A 20,883-nucleotide genomic window follows, 5' to 3' on the forward strand; every position below is an offset into this window, starting at 1 on the left:
GTCCAAGGTCCTGGTTAGTAACAATTCCTCTGTATCAGGGGCCTTCAGACCATGGCATGTGAGGGCAAGAGGTTCACAGCAGGATAGATTTAAGGGAACTGAGTACTGCCTTTCCTGGAACTCCCTGAGACAGCTCCTGCTGACTTGAAGTCACAGCTGGGTTCTGCTTCCCCACCTCCCCTCTCAGATTTGTCCTTTTCCAACCTTATAAATGAAAGGTATCTCTCTCACACTTAGCAATACTACTATGGAGGTCCTGGGATGTAAAAGCCTCCCCACTGCCAAAAAAGGAGGTGGGGGAGGAGGAAGGACAATTAAAAATACATGTGTCATATGTATTTGTGTGTGTGTGTGTGTGTGTGTGTGTGTGTGTGTATGTGTGTAATGGAATATCACTCAGCCATTAAAAATAATGAAATCATACCATTTGGGACAATATGGATGGACCCCGAGGGTTTTATACTAAGTAGACAGATCAAAGAAAGACAAAGACTGTGATTTCATTTATATGCGGAATCTAAGAAACAAAACAAATGAATAAACGTAGCCAAACAGAGTCCTAGATATAAAGAACAAAAATGTGGTTGCCAGAGAGAAGGAGAGAAATAGATGAGGGAGATTAAGAGGTACAAACTTCTAGTTAAAAAGTAAATGAGTCACGGGTATGAAGTGTACAGGGGTAGGGAATACATACTCAATAGCTATGTAATATCTTTGTGTGGTGACAGATAGTAACTAGACTTACCAGGGTGATCACTTTGTAACATGCTGAAACATAGAATTGCTATCATGTGCATCAGGAACAACATAGTGTTGAAGATCCATTATACTTCAAAAGTGAAAAAACTCATAGAAAAAGAGATTATATTTGTGAGGCAGGGGGGAGGGGGAATTGGATGAAGGTAGTCAAAAGATACAAACTTCCAATTATAAGATATGTAAGTACCAGGGATGCAATATACAACATGATAAATATAATGAACATTGCTGTATGTTACATGTGAAAGTTGTTGAGAGTAAATCCTAAGTTCTCATCATAAGAAAAAAAATTTTCTACTTCTTTAATGTCTCTATATGAGATGATGGATGTTCACTAACCTTATTGTGGTGACTATTGCATGATGTATATGCTATAAGTCAATCATATCTCAATAAAAATGGAAGAAAAGTATATGTGTCCACAATACCTCCTGTAACAGGTTACCATGAACTCAGGGTAGCACTTCACATCTCTCCCTTTTTTACATGTATTTCTGCTACAGACAATGTAGCATTCTAAGTGGGGTGCTTGGACTCAAGTTGAGGTGCTCAGAATTCAGATGTAGTGCAGAGCAGGGGAGCAGGAAGGATGATAATTGTGGTTTCAGAACCTCGCCTTTTCCATTCCCTAACTACCATCAGAGATCACCGAAGTCCTGAGGGAGAGTTCCAAGAAAGCAAAGCAAGTTGAACAGCAGTGAGAAACGTCAGAGGTGGCAGGACCTTGTTTCTCCCACATGACGCGTGCACAGCAAGGCTGCGGCCTTATCTAACTGTATCTGTCTTAGAATGTTCCAGCTTGCAGTAGAGCACGCTGCTTTGGAAGCTCATCCTCTCTGCCTCTTCCGCACTCTCAGCTGGAGGAAGAGCTTTGAGAATGTTTTTTTCCACCCAGCCCTCCGCGTGGGCCCCAGGGGCAAACTTGAGAACATTTCAAAAAGGAGAAGGAAGAGATTTCCCAATGCACCTCAGACAGGTGAATAGTGCACTTCAAGTAAAGGAAACATTGTAAGAGCTAAGTTAGTATTTTATATTTTCTCAGACATTTATTCTCACTTTTTAACAGATTTACTGAGGTAGCATTGACATGCAGCTAGCCTCACATATTTGAAGTGTACCATACAAGTTTTAACACATGTACACACCCATGAAACCATCACCACCCTCAGAATAAGTGAATTTACCTATCACCCCTTTTGACACCCTTCCCTCCACCTCCTCTGTCACCACACCCCATCCCTCGGCAAGCTGCCTCTGCCTTCTGCCACTATGGGTAAGTTTTCATTTTCTAGAATTGTGTGTAAGTGGAATAATGCAGTAGACAGTAGACAGATGCCCTTTCTTTTTGTCTAGCTTCTTTCACTCTGGCATAATAATTTTGATACTCATTCACGTTGCTGCAAGTAGCAATATTTTGCTCCTTTTTATTACTGTGTACATCCATTGTATGGTTATACCACAATTTATTTATCTATTCACCTGGTTATGGGTATTTGAACTATGCCCAGTTTTGGACCCTTACAAATAAAAGTGCTATGAACATTTGTGTCTAAGTCTTTGTGTGAACATATACTTTCTTCTCCCTGGGGGAAATACCTAGGAGTGGAATGGCTGGATTATACAGTAAGTGCATGTTTAACTATTTAAGAAACTGCCAAACTGTTTTCCAAAGTAGTTTTTCCATTTTCCATTCTCACTAGCATGTAGGAGAGTTTCATTTTTTCCACATCTTCATCACACTTGGGATGATCAGCCTTTTCAACTTTAGCCATTTTAATAGTGCGTTATGGTATCTCCTTGTGGTTTAATTAGCATTTTTCTAATAGCAAATGATGTTGATCAATTTTCCACATGTTAACTTGCCATTCATAAATCTTCTCTGGTGAAGAGTCTCTTCAAAACTTTTGCTCATTTATTATTAAGTTCTTTGTTGTCTTATATTTCATTTTGATAGTTCTCTGTATATTCTGGATTTGCCAGTATTTTCTCCTCACCTGTGGATTATCTTTTAACCCTTAACAGCATCTTTCAAAGAGAAGTATTTTTTATTTTTATGAAGTACAATTTGTCAATATTTTCTTTTATAGATGGTGCTTCAGGTGTCATATCAGATCCTTGCCTACTCCAAGCTCATGAAGATATTCTTCTTAGAAAAGTTTTGTTGTTTTTATTAAATTTTGTCCAAAGATTACCAAATACCATAAATCCATATTCATCTTTTACTTGGGTGCCAGGCTTCTCATTATCTTTCCCAACTTCTCTGTAGTTTTTAATTCCCACCATAGATTCCAACGTCCACACTCCAGGAGGAGTGCACTATGGATTCTTCTGAAAATAACGCACTTGACAGCAATCATTGATGCACACTTTGTCGTCTTAACACTCTCACTCTGTCTGCTGTTAATCGTCCTCATTCTAGTGATAAATAACATTTATTCTAAACTGCTGGTCTCTAAAATTTAACTTTACATTTTTGAGGTTTTGGGGGGAGGGGTGGGTAACTAGGTTTATTTATTTATTTGTTTTAATGGAGGTACTGGGGATTGAACCCTAGACTTTGTGCATGCTAAACACAAACTCTACCACTGATCTATATCTTCCCCTCACTTTATGTTTAATAATTGTCAAAATTCAAGTATCTCTGTGATGTTTGATGTTAATAATAATCATAATACCTCAATACCAAATAATTTTTTAACTTATAGGAAATCTTTTAAATTAACATTTCAATTCACATATATATTTTAGTTGAGAGAAATATGATAGTGAGAACAATAAGAGACGTTCAAGAATAAAAATATATTACATTAGGATAAAATTCTGTTGGGGAAGTGGAATATATACAAAGAGTAAAAACAGTGTAAATTTTCCAACTGTTTCTTCCTGTTTTTTTTTTTTAATGCTATGCTTTTTAGATGCTATTAGTTACATTTAAAAGAATAGTTTTATTTTTAAATATTGCAATATGTCGGAAATGTCACCCTTTGCAGCTCTTTAAGCTATGAGGTAAAATTCTAGATGTCAACATAACAATTGTGAGGGTGTAACTAAATTTTTCAAAATGCTTTCAGAAAGCATGTGGTTAAAAGAAAAAAGGAACACTACTACTACTACTGAAAGTAGCCACCGCGCTCCCTTCCGTAAAAGAACCAGCGGTGGCCGCCTGGTGCTGGTGAGGACTGGGCATGCTCCTGGAAGCAGGGGGATAACACGCTCAGGAAGTGCATTTACATCAGCACTTGGACTGACTGGTCCCGGATATGGTGCACATGGCAAACATGGACGTATCAAACTCTTCTTTTCTCTGAAAGGGATTTAAGGGTAAAGATCACAGGCACAGACAATCTTGCACCCTGTGGGTGGAGAATCTCCTCGGCAGGGTACTTGGGAGGATGGAGGAGGTGGAAGAGAACACGGGCCAGGAGAGTTCTGAGCCGCACCCACATGTCCACGAGAGGGTGTGCTCCTCCAGATACGAGAATCACAATTACTCTAGCTATAGTCACAAGGTCATAGGATTGGTTATATGGACTGGAGCCAGGAAAGCCAGCCTTCCCTCACAGTCCCTCAGCCAGCCCAGTAGCGTGTCTGCTCCTTTCTTCCATTGCTACTGGCCAATCTTCTCTTCATTCTTCAGCCCAGATCCCACAGAAGACAATCTGATTGGTTTAGCTCATTTTCCTCTGGGCTGTAGACAGAATCCTTCATACCAGGCCACTCGATGGCAGGTGGACCCAATCAGTGGCCATCCTTGTGTAAAGACCAGCCCAAGATGGGGGAGAGGGTATAGCTCAGTGGTAGAGTTCATGCCTAGCATGCATGAGGTCCTGGATTCAATCCCAGCATGTCCACCAAAAAAATTAATGTAATTACCCCCTACCCCCAAAAAAAGACCAGCCTAACATTGCTTGTCTCTTGGGAAGAGGACTGGAGTCAGGGTGGGACTGTTTCAGAGACTCAGGAATAATGGACTTGAAAGGTCTCAATCATTTGAGCATTGTTCCCTGGGACTGAGATTGAACTGTGGTCTTCCCAATGCTTGCTTGTCCCAAGCCCCTCCCACAAGTCAAGTAAAAATTACAGCCTTTATGTCACTACTAGGATCATGGTCCTATACAGACATTAAAATGAAAATTAAGAGAACATAGGAACTCTTTACATTGAAAAAGATGCTCCCCCCCAAAAAAAACAGGGGGGAAAAAGATGCTTTAAGCAGCAGGAGGGACCCCACTCCTTGCCCAGATGAATGTACCAGGAGTGGAGGGTCAGGAGGGAGCCAAGGGAATTCCAGGAACCTCAGACTTTTTCCTGACTCTTGAAAATCAAGAAAGGGGTAGAACAAAAGAGGGTCGTAGTGTCCCAGGCAGCTTTGATGTAGAGGGCTTTGGGAATCTCTCTGCCCAAAATGTCTGTCTCACTCTCCAAGTATAGTTCCTAAAAGTCCCAGCCTTACTTAATTCCTTGGTGTGAGGCCTTGAAAGCCTTAATTATAATGCACTATCCACCAGTCACACTGGAGCTGGATTCTGTTTACCCAGTTAGTACTTAAGAGGGACCCAGAAAACCTAGGACATTGGGCAGACAAGTTTGGATAGCAAAAGAAGAACAGGTATGATGGGGCCCTTAAAGGGGTCTGACCAGGTGCCTGGGGGACTGGGACTGTGGGTAGGGGGAGAGAAGGGAGCTCCTTGGAGATGGAGGAACACCAATAACCTTGACTGATTCTCTCTCCCCCAGAATAAGCCCCACCACTAAAACTGGAGAATTGCCTCTAAAAGAGAGAGACATAAAACTAGAAGGTGTAAAGTGATGTTCCACAATAAGTTGGACAATCTATCAAATTACTCATGGAGCAATTATATTTTTAGGACTTCATTCTGCCATTATAGTTGTACACTTACAAGGATGGTTTTTGCAACACTGATTGTAACAGTGTTGCAGCAAAGTGTGTTATAGCTCAGTGTTACAGTTCAGTGTTACAGCTCAGTTGTGACAGCAACCTAGATATGGGTGAGAGACAAAGCAACACTCAGAGAGTTGCAGAACTCAGGTTTATTACACCAGTGGGCCCAGAGGAGTTAACACTCCAAGCTCTGGACCCCGTCTGTAGGTTTACACAGGTTTTTATAGGCTACCAGTCTAGACTTTGCAACATTTTGCAACATCATATGCAAATAAGGTATAACAAAGGTGACTAATTAGGAACAAGCTTTGTAGAAATGGACCAATCAGGAGTGAGGGAAATGGACCAATCAGGAGTTAGCTCAGGGAACCAATAGAATCTTAGGGATAAGTTCCGCTTTTCTAGAAGTAAGCAGTTTCAGAGTTTAAAAAGCGAGATAATGCTGCAGGGCCAGGGAACAGAATGGTGCTGGCAGAAGGGTAGTGGCCCTGCCTGGGGGTCCTGCTGTCTTTTTCATGGGGCTTCCCACATCAACAGAAGACTGGAAGTATCCTAAAAGTCCATCACTAGGGATTTGGTTAAATAAATGGTGGTACAATAGTTAGGAAAAAAAGATAGCCGTGGAACACTCTGCAGGAGGGTTGGTAAATGGACAGCCTTGTGCTGAGCAGTGTGTGCCAGCAGGCTTATACGTTCCTCTGGACCGCACACTGGGGCAAGTGCTAAAATCAATATTGGGTTATAGCTGAAGCCAAAGCCAGATATCACCTTCTCAAAAAAAAAAAAAAAAAAGAAAAAGAAAAAGAAAAAGAAAAAAGAAATCATTTGGGATGCAAGAATTAATCTGAAACCTCATTCTCCAAAAAAAGAATTATTCTTATAATTTTGCTATTAAAATTGTTAATCGTCAAATTTTAAATTTGACATTACTGTGGTCAGCTGCAATTTTGTGATGCTAAGTAGATGCTCGCTCCACTGAGAACAGTAGAGAAGCCTGATTTTTTTTGATACTACATTTTCCTGGATTTTTTTTTTCTTTTCTCCACTCCTTTTATGTTCTTTATTATGTCTAGATTAAAGGTGACTTATCATGGATATTATACATGGTTTGGTAATTTTTTCTGCTTATGAAATGAAGTAGAAAAACTGACATTCTTTTTTAAAAATCCATTTTCATAAGATGTGAATTCCCAAATAGAATTTATTCTTGAAAAACTTATAACCTAAATGAAATTAAATACCAAAAATTAAACATATTGATTAAAAGTTATTTTGTTTAACATAACGAATGGTAGACACCAAGCCAGTTGGCAAATATTAGAATTATGATTTAATCAAATCTATCTTATTCTGCCCTGTATTATTTAAAATTAACATTTATTATCTCTCAAAGACTATTATGTTCTTAAAGTTTTCTAGCTAACATTCTCTCTCAAAATTCAACTCTCAACCTTGCTCCCTATTTATTTGCTAAAGTGCTTCATTGTGTTTGAACATAAAATTAGCAGCTTTCACAATTATCATTAAGTAGTGGGGCGTTTTACTCTTGCAATACTGAACATACATATATAGTTCCACTGACTGATAGAATTTTAAAATATGAAAAAAAAAGAATTTTAACATATGAAGCATCAAGAGATTTTCACCTCAAGATTCATCTAGACATTTAGAGTGAGTGTCATCTAGTAACAAAGAATCTAAATGGCGTGCCCTGTGCCTGCCACTGGAGTTAACAAGCTGATCTGATGTAATGGTAACTCACGTAACCATTGCTGTGGCTCAGGCACAAGCTCAGGGGTGCTGTAAATGATGAAGTACACATTCAGCGGTGTAGACTTCCAAAAGCTGAGGCTGAAGGCCAGTTCTCAGCTATTTGGCTGAATATCAAGATCAAAGCCAAAGTGTCATGAATTCTATGTATCTATACATAAGCACACATTATATGCATGGTATCCATTGTCCAAGGGGAACTTGGGGCCCAGGAATCAAGAATGAGAGACTTGGAGAGGAGGGTATACCTCCATGGCACAGTGTGTGCTTAGCATGCTTGAGGTCCTGGGTTCAATCCCCAGGACCTCCATTGAAAAAAAGAAAAAAGAATGGGAGACTCTGAGAAAGACATTTTCCCAGGCTCCTGCGTGAGGACAGTGGATTTAGGGTGCCTGGTGTCCCCAGAAGATGACCAAGCGCTGAGTAGCACAGACACTGAGACAAGTTACAGGTGGCAGAGTCAGGCCCGGAGCAACCCCAGAGCGCTGGGCTGGTGTCAAAGAGGAAAAAGCACCATGTGCAAGATGTTTCCCCGAAGCTCTGGGAATCACAGAACTTGGTAGGGACCCTAGGCCCAACCCTGACATTACGTAGGCCAGGAAACTGAAACCCAATGAGGGAAGAGATTTGCTGAGGTCACGCAGCTGGTGAGCGGTGACCTAGAGACAGAGCCCTTGACAGTTGGTCCAACATCCATTCTCCCACACGGCGCATGTGCAGCATGGCTACGAGGAGCAGGCGCCTGCCCGCTGCCGCCTGTCAGAGCAAGTTTGGTCAATATCCTCCGTCCCCGGGCTTCATGTATGTACCTAGTCAGACGAAATTTTAATTGTGAATATAGAGGCTTGAATTGTGCTGTATGGCTTTGGAATCCAGCATCTAGTCAGGGAAGGCCAGATCCTCACCCAGGTATGATGCCTCCTGCCAGCAGCATCTGCCTGACCGTGTAGGGAGTTGACCTCTTTGTATCATTAATGCACTCCTAACCTTGGATGCTTCAAGGTTATATTTGACCTACTCAGGGACTGGGCTGTGCAGCAAGGGTCCCCTGTACTCTGGGTCCCAATAACTGTCCACCACATGGCCAGTGTCTGCTACCAGAGGGAGGAGCCCCCGTCTTTGTTTCTTACCTAAACCTCACTTGCCCTGACAGGTAGAAGGGGGCCAACACTATTTCTTCCTCCCGGACAAATGGACCTCTCAACCCACACTCTGTTCTTTTTCTCCCTTCAAGACACACACTTCCTCTGGAGTGCCTAACGATGTGAGCTCCCCTAAGTCAAGTTCCAAACCAATAGTTCCCCAGTCTGGACCCTGTCTACTTGTTTAGAGTAGCAGTTGCCATGCAGCACGTGCGGAAGGAGAGAAAAGTGTCCCCTAAAACCTACATCCCTGAGATTCATGGTGGTGACAGTGAGAAGACATTACCTCAAGGTCATTCAAGCAAAATCAGTGTGATTTTCATTTTAAAATATCAGTAGTTCTATGTAAAAAATTCAAACATCTGTGTATCAAAACAGGGATAGGATCAATTAGGGAACTATTTACATCTTAAAAAAATTTTAAACCTTTTTATTGTTGAATTTTTCAAACATACACAAAAGTAGAGAAAATAATGTGATAAAATCCAATGTAACTGGTTCTACCAATTTTCTTCATTATATTTACCTTTTTTTTTTTTTTACCAAGGATTAATATCTCTTCTATATAAGAGTATCTATAAAGCAATAGGGAAAAGATGACCATCTGAGAGAAAAGGGACAAAATATTCCCCCTAAAAAGAAGAAATGCAACTGGCCATTACACCTATGGGGAGCAAAGGGCCACTCAGTAAATATTTAGGAAAGAACATTTAAACAATTATGCTTTTTTAAAAAAAAAATTATCAAGCTGATAAGAAGGCCATGGGCTGCCTGTGTTGAAATTCTGACTCTCTCACTGACATGACTTTGAGCAAGTTATTCAAATTTATTAAACCCCAGTTTCCTCATCTCTAAAATGGGCATGACAATAGTATGTTCCTTTTGGGATTATTGTGAGAACTGAATAGGATCAATGCCTAGCACTTGGCACGTTGCTTGGAGGTGACAGCGCTTGTAAGAGTTAGCTCTTAGGGCTAGTGATAATGCAGTGAGAACGCACTGCTGGTGGGTGTGGACTCCCATCAGCAAGCCACTTGGCCACAGAAGTTAAGGGCCTTCACTTCTGGGATTTATCCTAAGGACGTAGTCAGAGATATGGATTAGAAGGTCCGTAATAGTATTCTTTGGTAAGAAAAATTTGAAACAAATCGGAGTGGTTTAAATCAATCATGATTAATTTATGTACTAGACTGATACATTTATAAAATTGAGTAGAATACATTTATGCAATAGGCTAGATAAATCTGTGTAACGGAAATCGAGTTTATATAATGGAATGTTTTAGGTCAGGATTTGTCAACCATGATGCAAACTTTTGCAAAGTAAATCTTCCTCGGTGGTATAAACAATGACATAAAAATTGAACTTTCTTGAAGCGGTGGGGGCGGGGTGCAGTTATCTGTGGAGCTGTGCGAACAAGGCCCTCTCTCCAGGCCCTGCCCCACTTCTAGGACAGCGCTGGAAGGGGTCCTATGGCTCAGAGAAGAATTTTTAACAACGTGGGGAAATAGGGATAGAATATTGCGTGTTAAAATCATAATAAAAACCACATACCTGGTATGTCTTAATTTTGTAAAATGCTCTCAAATGCACACATAGCTGTAGAAAAAGGCCTGGAAGAGAAAAACACTGAAATCATGAAGGCTATCTCCTGATTGGATTTTAGGGCATTTCTATTTTCTTCTCATAATTTTTTGGGTTTCACTTTGCAAAATTTCTTAATTAATATGTACCATAGTTATAATCAATAAAAAATCCTTTAAAAGAAGTTTTTTATTCCTTTCTTTTCCAATATTCAACCCAACATTCAGCTGGCACCAAAAGCTCAAAGGTCTGTCCCTCTGATGATGTCCCCTCTGATAAAAAATTAACATATCTGTATTGAAGTCATGCTTCAGTCCATATGTAGTGTTTTAATTATTATGATTACACAAATATCCTGATTTCACACTTTCCTTTTTTGTATGCTCTTTTGTTTGTCTTGGTGTTAATCATTATCTCATTTTTGGAGGGAGGGAGGCAGCTGTGACAGGGATGGGACAGAGGAAAGGGATCCAGGGTGTTGGTCAAAGTTCTTTTTGGCCTGGGTGGTTGTTGCAGAGGTGTTTGCTCTTTATTCACTAAGTAATAATGTTGTGCGGTTTTTCTATACCTGTGTTATTAATATGAAAAAAAAGTTCAATGGGAGAGGGTATAGCCCAGTGGCAGAGTGCATGCTTAGCACGCATGAGGTCCTGGGTTCAATCCCTAGTATTGTCACCAAAATAATAATAATAATAAATAAATAAACCTAATTACCTCCCCCCTAAATAACTTTTAAAAGAAATTTAAATAAATCACACAGCAAGAACCAAAAACTGACCTTTTTTTTTGCTTAGTTTCCTTTAAACTCAAATTTAAGTCTTTCTCCACCACCCCAACAGTTTTATAAACTAAATCTTCATACAATTTTCCATTAAAACCTCCAGATAATCCACCTGTTCACATCTTCCCTGGGTCCCTCTGGGTGCACACTGTCTTCCCAGGCTAATCTGGACTGTTGCTCCCCAGGCCTGGCACATTGCTGTCAGCCTGACGTCTCTCCCCAGGCCCCTCCTGCATTTGACTCTTAAAGGGTGATATTTTTTAACGTCATGTTATGTGCCTCAGGGTAAATCTTTTTCATCAAGGTGCTGGGTACTGGGTGGGCTGTTGAATCTGGAGATCTTCTTTGGTTCCAGCAAATTTTCCTGTATTCCTTCTTAGATAAGTTCCTCCTCTGAATTTTCCAACAGGCTGTTAGAACTCCTGGATTGGTCCTCTAATTTTCTTATCTTTTCTCTCCCATTTTCCATCTCTTTGTCTTTTTGTTCAACTTTCAGGGAAATTTTATCTTTAAACCCTTTTACTACTTTTTTTTTCCTGCTGTCATATTTTCTAATTTTGAAGAGCTTTAATTTGTCTTTTTTACTGCATCTTGTTCTTTTTTCATGAATGCAATATCTTCACATTTTTCTGAAGAACTGTCATATCTTTGCGATGTTCTTTCTGTTTTCTCTATTTTCATTGAGTTCCTCTGTATCTGTGTGCTTGTTTTGGTCTTTCTTTCATGTTGGAGCTTTTTCTCTGATGTCTGTGACCCTTATCTGCCCATTCTTATTCTTATTTCTTATTTAATAGTGAGGCACTAGACACTGACTGCAAACTCTGTGTACTCTGTACAACTGCTGCATGAAGGACCAGCTGGTTATTCTTTTAGGATTTTGGGCTTGATTTGCTCCTTCAAAGAATCATCTGCTAATCTCTTACCTGGGAGAAGAGGAAGGGGGAGAAACTGGGTGCCAGAACCTTGGAGTTAGCTGGAAAAGGAAACTTCTGCATTCCAGTAATAGTCATAGTCCTTTAACCTCCTAGCTGTCCCAACAGCCCCTCACCACACACCCATGTCTGTGCCTGGTATTCTCATGTTCGGGGCCTCTCTGGTTCAGTATCTCAAGGGAACATACTTATCATCCTCTGTGGAGACAGAGGAGTGGTGATTCAGCCGTAAGGGTTGAGAGTGAAAACAAACTTGAGGGGCTAGCTGAAGCTTCCACACAGATTTCCAACCAATCCCTGTCTTTTCAGGCTCCACCTTCCCTGATACTGTATTCCTCCAACTTCTGATTCTTTCTCAGATTGGGTGCTCAGGTTTGACCCACATCCACTCTACTAGATGACTGCTATTCCTCCATCTGCTTTCTGTCTTCACACATTATGATCTAGGATTACAGATGCATCCCAGTTTTATTGAAAATAGTGGCAAGGCTTTTTTGTTGTTGTTCTTTTTGCTTCTGGAGAGATATGGAGACATCACCATTTAAAATCCCTAAGTCTCTGCCTTGGTTTTTAATATAACTGTGATTATATTTTTGGTTTCCTATAGTCTTGACATTTTCTGTAATGAACACATATTACTTTAATAATAAGGGAACACATGTGCATGCATGCTTATACACACACACACATGCACACTTGGAGTTATTTAAAGACAAGAGGGCCCAAGAAAGCCTAGAGCACTCAACCCGCTAACGTCCTCCCTTTCAGCAAGAGAGGCTCTTGCTGAGCCAGCTGGGCCTGTGAAGCCCCCTCACCTTTCACACCTCAGCTTCCTGACACCATGCAGGGATCCATGCAGCCATCCATGTGGCCTCAAGCACCTGCCAGAGAGCATCACACCCTCCTTGTCAGGGAGCAGATTTCTGGCTTCCTCCATCTCTGGATCAGGGCTGTTTACAAAGTAGACAGCCAACCATGCAAGCGAATCTTCATGCAGTGTGGATCCTTTCCTGTGATATGAATGGCTGTGCCTCCAAAAACACAAGTTTTTATAAACAGAATGCAGAGTGTGTGAGTGTGTGCATGTGTGGGGTGTGTTCTGCCATGACACGCATGGGTTTCCATTCCACTGATGCCATTCCAGTCAACAGGGGCTGGACTTGAGCTGTGAATTCTCTGTGACTAATTCCTACAGACCTGTCCAGGGCCTCCACTTGGACATAGACTAGTGGCCCTTGTGAAGCAGGCACCTGGACCCTGGAATACTCTTGAACTGCACTGGCTCCACCAAGTCCAAGGGACTCCAAAACCCCAAGATCTAAAACAGGTCCTTACAAACTCTGGATTCATAAGGCTAACAGGAACCCAGTGAGGTATCCCCAAACTGCGGAAATACTCATGTGACCCCTGAGCTCTCTCTGATTGGGCTCCATGCTGGCCAAAGGACATTGCTATTGCAATTGTCCCAGTGAACACAAGGAACCCCGAGACACGAGGTCCAGGAACACTCTTTCCTTCATCTTCCTCCTTCCCTCCCCAAGATCCTCTGCCTCCTCTTCCCCCAGGATCTCAGCCTTTACTGCCTGACCTACAAGATTTTGCTGGGAATACTGTAAGAATCGATCCAGCCAATTAAGCCAGGAAATTGCTCTCTAAATTTAACGTGTCCATCAATCTTAGCCAAAATGGTAGTATTGATTTGGCAGGCTGAGGCTCGAAGGTTATTTTTATTTAATCCAGCAAAAACTACAGCGGGCTGCCTTCACCTCAGATTTACTCATTTCTGTTTTAAATTTATTAAACTCATCAATGTAAATACCTCATAAAATAACCCTCATGCATACCCCGCTGCTGGACTCGCACATTTCCGCCATGGAGCTGTTGTCTGTTAGAGCTACGGAGGGAACGAGCAGAAATCTTCCGTTGTGCTGCATCTGGTGCACTCTGTGTCCCTCCTTATCAATCTGTTTATCCCTAACCTCTTTCCCAATCAGGGTTTAGGGCAACCTGCGTGTGTGTGCGTTGAAGTCACACTCTATGTGGGTCATCTCCCCCACCCTGAGAAAACCATCTGTCACCCCAGTGCATCACTCTAATTGACTAGACCAGGCCAAGAGGAGCCCACACGTATGCATGAAGACAACGTTATATTTGGAGACTGGTATCATCTTTAATTAATAACACCACAGTCCAACACCCTCTTTGTTGCTGTAGCAGATTGTGATTGTATGTGTACGTGTGTGTTCCTGAACAGATGAGGGGCCAGCAGAGGCTCCCAAGCAGGTCTCAGCCAACAGCTCTGTTCAGCAGCAACTGGAAGACAGTCTCCAGCATGGCACAGAGGCTGTACTCCTGCCTCCCTTTCCCCCTGGCCACCATTCGTGCATTCTGAGGGCAAGGATGAGGAATGTGCCAGCCCAGATTAAAGGACTTCTCAGCAAAGATTAGTCTCCAGTCCCCAGTCCTCAATGCCTCTGACCAGAGGGATGTCCCTGGGCAAAGTGCAGACTGCTAGGCGAGGTGGACAACCTGGGCTGGCTTGGACCCCATGGCACACTGGGGCAGCACCACAATGGCCCAGCCCTGGGCAGAGAATCCAGAGCTACTGGGGCCATTTGATTAGTTTCTTTCAGAGATCACCAGGATGTGGCCCAGGCCCTTTCTGGGGCCAGCCATAGAGGGGCAGCCACGGCCCATGATGGCCACGTGGGCCATCATTTCCAACCCAAACCTAAAAGCCTTCCCTCCTGCCATCTCCACTCTCCAATTCCTCACATGCCTAGGAGGTCCGCAGCCCAGACACAGCAGGGGAGATCAGCATGATGGTGGGTTGCAAGGAGACCGTCAGAGACCTGGGCTGAGCTGGAACTGCAGCCATGTGCCAGCGTGAAGCCAGCCCTCTCCCCCATGGTCACTGCCAGCCAGAGCTCTCTGAAGCCAGACGGGACCCCCACAAGGCAAGGCAGCAAGTTCTTGGCTTAGTGTAGAGGGAGAAAACCACACTGGCTCCACCGTCCCATCTCCACCTGCTCTGTGCCTTAGGAAGGCAAGGAGTCCAAGTCCCCAGGACAGTGGTATCAGCTGTTGGGGAAGCACCGTTGTCCAGGTGAGGCCTCAGGCCGGAAGCTGTGTTTGTTCAGTGGACTGGGGTAGTAGGTGGTCGTGTATACATTGGTCTGCTGCAATGGGTAGAAACTGGCTCTGTCATCGGGGATCAGGTTGTTCTTGTTCAGGGTCTGTGGGAGAATGAAGGAACCAGGGAGGAAGGGGAGAAGGAAGAGATGGGTGGAGGGGACAGACCAGGGTAAGGAGATCAGGAGCCAGTCGATGAGAGAACATTCTGACAGCTGACACAGCGTTCTGTTCACCACACCACCGCTCCCTCCCAAGTGCCCGGCCCAGTTATGCCCAGCTTAGGGCCAGGACCTCTGCCCTCTGCACCCTGCCCTCTGCTTCTACAAGAGGGGTCCCACCTTGAATTCCATGGGTGTGTACTTCTCATTCTTGGGTGTGCCCCCACCCTTGTAGTGCAGGTGGTTGGGGGTGGCAGGATGGACGAGTGTAGACTCTTGGGACTGGTGCTGACAGTGCTGGCAGGACAGGTACACTGCCAAGGTCAGTAGCCCAGAGCCCAGGAAGCAGGAGATGCCCGTGGCCACCAGGTGGATGAGACTGAACCCTGGGAGAAGAGGTAAGGAGGTAAGGCAAGGGCCACTGTGAAGGCCCCCAACTGCCTCCCAACAGAAGGCTCTGAGGTGTAAAGAAAAGGGCTTTGAGACCAGAGCCATAAGAAACAGGAGGCTGGGGGGACCTGTCACCAGAGCTCTGTCTCACAGGACCACCTGTAGCTTGGGTCAGAGGAGACAACCAGTACTGTGGAGCTGGGTGACTCTCCCAGAATACAGACTTGATGCCCACCTCCTAGCTGGGGGGCACAGATGGAACTGTCCAGACTCCCCTACGCATGGGCTAAAGTGGGACCTCAACAAAGTCTATGTGTCTGGAGCGGGAAGTGGAGAGACTCCAGATGTGGGAGTAGGTGGGTCTCCTCCTTGGGGGGCAGGGGGATAGAAGGGCAGCATCATGAGGTGGGGCAGGTTCCTCTTACCTCCACAGCCGGTGGCCTCGTCCACACTGGAGGCAGGCAGGATCACTGCAAGAAGACAAGCGGAGTGGGTATCACAGGCAGGAAGGAGAGGAGACAGGTCCTTCAGGGCTCGGTATGTCTCTGGGAGGACCCCTGGGTCCATAGTGAGCTATGAGACCTTCATTCCCCTTTGTTTCGCTCCAGGCTCCAACTCTAAGAAGGGTTGGCCTACCCACTAGATGAGGAGGGGCAAAGATCCAAAGTGTGTGCACCTCCCACTGTGGCATTTCATCCTGTATCCCCCAGGATCCTTCAGAGGGGAAGGAAGTTGGGGGCTCGGGGTGGGAGGGGTTGGTGTGAAGGTGCTGGCTCAAAGACTGACCAGGAATCTTGCTGTAGGGGCAGGGGCGGCTCTGACTGCTGTTTCCAGTGCAGGTACTGGGCCTGGGGACCAGCTCCTCGCAGTGTCGGCTGCGGCTTTGGACTCCATCCTCGGTGCATGTACTCCATTCAGACCATGGTGACCAGCCTTCTGTGGGTTGTGGGTTGGGATGAGGTTAACCACCAGGACCCCCTAGTGGGGATGGGCAGGCTCCAAGGTGCTCCCCAGTCCCTGCCAGATGCACTCGGTACCTGGGCAGGCCTGTGTGGCACAGAGTGCCTCCTCCGTGTGCAGCCCAAGACAGATGTCCTCGCCTGGGGAGGGCGCAGGGCTGGTGCAGGAACGGGTGCGTTGATAGTGGCCGCCACCGCAGGAGGCTGAACATGGGGACCACGAGGTCCAACAGGACCAGGCACCCCGCACTGCAAGGGGATGGGGTGTGTGAAGGGGGGCACAGATGCAGGTCTTCTACCCCATCCCAGGCTAGGCTACTCTGCCCTGGGCCACTGTGCACTTGACATCTGCCCTAATCCACGCCATAGCCCACTATTGGGGAGTGTCCCTCCCCTCAGGGGTGGAGGGAAAAATGCAGGCTGCAGACACCAAAATCCAACTCTGCCTCAAATCAAGTGCCTTATCTGGCTAACCTACTAGAGGAGAGAAAAAAGTGAGGGTGTGGAAATGCCAGACTCCACCCAAGGAGCTGCTGTGGCCACGTTCAGGGCAAAAAAAGTGCTCTGGGGCCTGTTGTACAGAGTTGGCAGGGAGAAGAGGTCTCCAGGCATGAGTTGTGGCCTGGGTAAGCGCAGGAGTCTCCCTGGGCCAAGATTCCTCAGTGCAGGGTTACCTGGACAAGCCTGCGGGTTGCAGTCCTGGTACTCTGCCGCGTCCCCCACGCAGGGCAGGCCCCCATTGCGGGGCTCTGGGTTCGTGCAGGTTCTCTTGCGGACGCGGAAGCCCTGCTCGCAGTCCCGGGAGCAGGATGACCACGGGCCCCAGGCAGCCCAGCCCCCACTCACCATGTGCGGGGAGGTGCTCCCGCTGCGCAGGAGATCCTCCACCAGGGCTAGGGGGATAGAGGGGGACTGGCTTCAGCCACAGAAGGCGCCCAGCGGTCCCCACTGCAGCCCAAAGGCCTCCCGCCTTCTTCCAAACTGTGCACCCTCTCCCCACCCCCCACCCCCAACCTCTGGTTCCTGGCCCCCATCCGTGCCCATTGCTCTGGGCTGGGAGGGAGGGAGACAGGTGGGGAGGCACAGGGCTGTACCATCTGTGTCGCAGGCTCCGGAGCCATCTGCGGGGCAGGTTCTGGTCTCCGTCCTTCTTCTGCCAAACTGCAGGCCGTGGGGGTCGGGAAGGGGTGCGCGGCACGTGAAGCGGAAGCGCTGCTCCTGCCGCGCCCCTGCCTGGGTCACGTTCACGGGCAGCCACGGCGTCCAGGGCGTGTTGCGCCGCACTTCGGGGCAGCCCTCGGGGTTGCACGTCTTGAACTCCTTTGAGATGGGAGCAGGTGCTGTTTCACAGCCTCGCAGCCCCAGGCTTGCCCTGCGCTCCAGCCCCGCCTGCCCTACCCTTGGCTTGAGGTCCAAGCATCCCACGCCCGCCCCCTGGCCTGGCGCTCACCACGCCGCAGCCGGGGCAGGAGTTGCCGTTCTCACAGGCCCGACGCCGCGATTGCACGCCGCCCCCACAGTTGCTGCTGCACTTGCTCCAGGAGCCCCAGTTTGCCCAGAAGATGGGCACCGGGCAAGGCGTGTTTTCGTTACAGAACCTGAGGGGAAGAGGGGTCGGAGTCATCACTTTAGGGAGCGGGTACTCCTTTCCCTGACAAGAGGTCTCTGGGAGAACGAGAGTCCACTGGACTACTCGGAGAATCCAGACCACTTTCTAAGGGAAAAGTCTGGGGCCTCAGGGCTGGCTTCCCAGAGAACCCTCCAGCCACATCCTAGCTCACCGCTCCTCCCGGCTCTTGCCCACGCAAATGCGGCCCCCGTGGCGGGGAGCAGGGTTGCTGCAACTGCGCTGGCGGACCTGGAATCCGATCCCACAGGACGTGCTGCACAGGGCCCACGACGACCACGGGGTCCACGCCCCATTCCTGGTGGGGCCAGAGGGGACAGAGACAGATGAGCCCTAGCTTCTTAGATCTGATCTACATCTGCTCTGATGGATTTTGTATTGTCAGGAAGCCCAGACACTGATAGAAAATAACTCCTAACCAGGCTGTCTCAGGCCAAATCATCCATTCATTGCTCATCCCCTGAGCATGGGTTGAGAGCCTTCTTCCATACATCAGGCTGTGCTCAGAGTTAAAGCACAGAGATAGGACACGGCCCCTACTCACAGGTCAAAGGACACATTCTCTAGAGAAGAAAGCCCCAGTTGCCTTTCCCATGTGCAACATTTGTTCCAGCCTTCTTGGTTGGTGGACCCTTGCACATGCACCCATGCCTTCTCCCCGGTTCTCCTACTGCTCGTGCTTTGCTCCAACCTCAAAACACCACTCACTCTTGTCAACTTTGACTCCAATTTTCACATGTTGGCTCCACCACTTACTGGCTGTTTAAGGCTGGGCAGTTAATGAAACCTGTGCATCATCATGCTTGTATCTTTAAAGTAAGGATAATGATAATATTCCTACTCCATAAGGTGGTTGTGATGGTTAAGTTAATAAATGTATATAAAATTAAGTTATTTTAAGAGTATCCAGAATTACAGGTTATTTATTTTAACCACTTTATGGGGTGCCCAGGTAGCAGGCAATGTGCGAGCACTTTGTGTGTGTGTGTGTGTGTGTGTGTGTGTGTGTGTGTATAAAATCTCATTTACCCCTCACAACGACCCTCAGGGCGGGCACTGTAACCTTCATTTAGAGAAACTCAGAGTGGTTGGGTGGCTTGACCAAGGTCACACCAGACACTAGCAATCCAGGACTGTCACCAGGTGTGCCTACCTTACCACCATCCCATGCTGTCCTTCCTGTTTGGGACATCAAGGCTTACTGAGGTTACAGTCTGTCTAGGGGTGACTCCCATGCCTATCCAGACTTCCTCTTTGTATGAAGACCACCCACAAGGTAGAGACTTCTTTCCTACTGGAGTGGAAACTCCCCCAGGGCTCATGTTTGCTGCCTCAGATGTCAGTTACCTGTCCAGCCCCCTGCACAGCCCTGAAGTCGTTTCTGTGTCCTGACTGGAGAAGCCCTGTTTCCTCTCTTCCCCAACTCCATGCCAAGGCCACCACCAGCAACTCCTGTATCCTTACATACCTGGAGCAGTTGGCGATGTGGATGGCTGGCCCCAGGCAGTCTCGGCCCCCACAGTGGGGTCGGGGGGAATCACAGGCTCGGGCCCGACACAGGCAAGAGCCTGAGTTGTCCCCATCTAAGTGCTCACATGGTTGCCATGGTGACCACGGGCCAAAGCCCCCATCCTGAGTCACATTCCGCACCTGCAGGCACACATGGGGAGCAGGACCCTGTCACATAAGGCAGAGGTAGGGAAGGCACGAGGTCCCAGGGAATGTGGGAATACTGGTGGGGAATCCCGGCCTGAATTTGAGGGGAGAGGTCTCTAGTTGGGGTACGAAGGGGTTCTCACAGGACATGCTGTGATGTTCTGGGTCCACAGGCTCATGTTGGAGCTCTCCTCGAGCGTGCTGCAACGTTGCTGCTTCCCGTCCCAGCCGCAGTACGGGTCCCGTGCCCCCAGGCAGGCCCTGCCAGACAGATGTCCTGAAACTCAAGCCCACTGGGCTCCCACCCTCACCTGTATCCCAAGAATACCCCTGGACACCCCACCCTGGGTACTCCTCTCCATCCAGGTGTCTTCCACAACAAGAACTAAGTTCACCGAGTACTCACTGTGTGCCAGGCATCATTTCAAGCACTTTATAAGCATGAATAACTCCATAAAACAACTTGATGAGGAAGGAACTGTTACCATCCCCATGTTATTTGGTGGAAACCCAGAAAGCAGAACATGGGCTCGCACTCTTGTCCCTGAGCCCATACACTTAACCAAGAGACCAGTGCCTTCCCTGAGTCTGGGTGCCCACACTTCCCCTCTAGGGCCACAGAAAATGTGCTGAACAGAAATCCAAAGAGGGAGCACCTCCCTGTCAGTCGCTCTAGTTATAGAGTGATGGGAAGGACCTTACAGATGATCTGGCCCAGTGGGTCTCCACCCTGGCTGCACATTAGAATCACTAAAGGAGCTTTAAAAAAAAAACCTGATAGCTAGGGCCCACCCCAGGCAAGACTCTCTGGTGGATGTCATGGGGGGCTTAAAAATTCCCCCAGAGATGCCAGGGCTGGTCTATCTGCAGTGACCCAGGAGAGGTAACAGTTCCCACACCGATGCAGGCCCCAAAGCCTCCACTTCTCACAGACTAGGCTTCTCTCTTCCCTCTTTCTGACTTAGTCATTGTATCCTCTACAGTTTTTAACAACAGCAAAATAATTACATCGCTACTAGTAAAACTTCAGGGAGGAGAAAGAGCATGGGAATTCTAGAATCAGGGTTTGCTGGCCATTTGCTAAGTA

The 20,883-nt window shown here is 46.4% G+C and overlaps 1 protein-coding gene across 2 annotated transcripts in view; it reads right to left on the reverse strand.

The window, feature by feature from the left end:
* Positions 1-3,759: 3,759 nt before the first annotated feature.
* Positions 3,760-20,883, reverse strand: part of SEMA5B (semaphorin 5B) — a 128,027-nt gene continuing 110,903 nt past the window's right edge. The window contains exons 12-23 of one of the 2 annotated variants that reach the window (XR_012507256.1): positions 19,940-20,057; positions 19,609-19,790; positions 18,295-18,438; positions 17,964-18,111; positions 17,608-17,833; positions 17,188-17,406; positions 16,592-16,762; positions 16,341-16,490; positions 15,980-16,024; positions 15,345-15,550; positions 10,129-15,107; positions 3,777-8,241 (exon numbers count right to left, since the gene is read on the reverse strand). Coding sequence is in view for 1 of the 2 variants with exons in the window: in XM_010970909.3 (XP_010969211.2) it covers positions 14,949-15,107; positions 15,345-15,550; positions 15,980-16,024; positions 16,341-16,490; positions 16,592-16,762; positions 17,188-17,406; positions 17,608-17,833; positions 17,964-18,111; positions 18,295-18,438; positions 19,609-19,790; positions 19,940-20,057 (1,768 nt within the window). In the remaining variant the exon portion in view is untranslated. Of the gene's footprint in view, positions 15,108-15,344; positions 15,551-15,979; positions 16,025-16,340; positions 16,491-16,591; positions 16,763-17,187; positions 17,407-17,607; positions 17,834-17,963; positions 18,112-18,294; positions 18,439-19,608; positions 19,791-19,939; positions 20,058-20,883 lie in introns of both variants that reach the window. The other variant, XM_010970909.3, reaches the window with a different exon arrangement.

The sequence above is a fragment of the Camelus bactrianus genome, chromosome 1 (genome assembly GCF_048773025.1).
Source record: "Camelus bactrianus isolate YW-2024 breed Bactrian camel chromosome 1, ASM4877302v1, whole genome shotgun sequence".
Classification (NCBI taxonomy): domain Eukaryota; kingdom Metazoa; phylum Chordata; class Mammalia; order Artiodactyla; family Camelidae; genus Camelus; species Camelus bactrianus.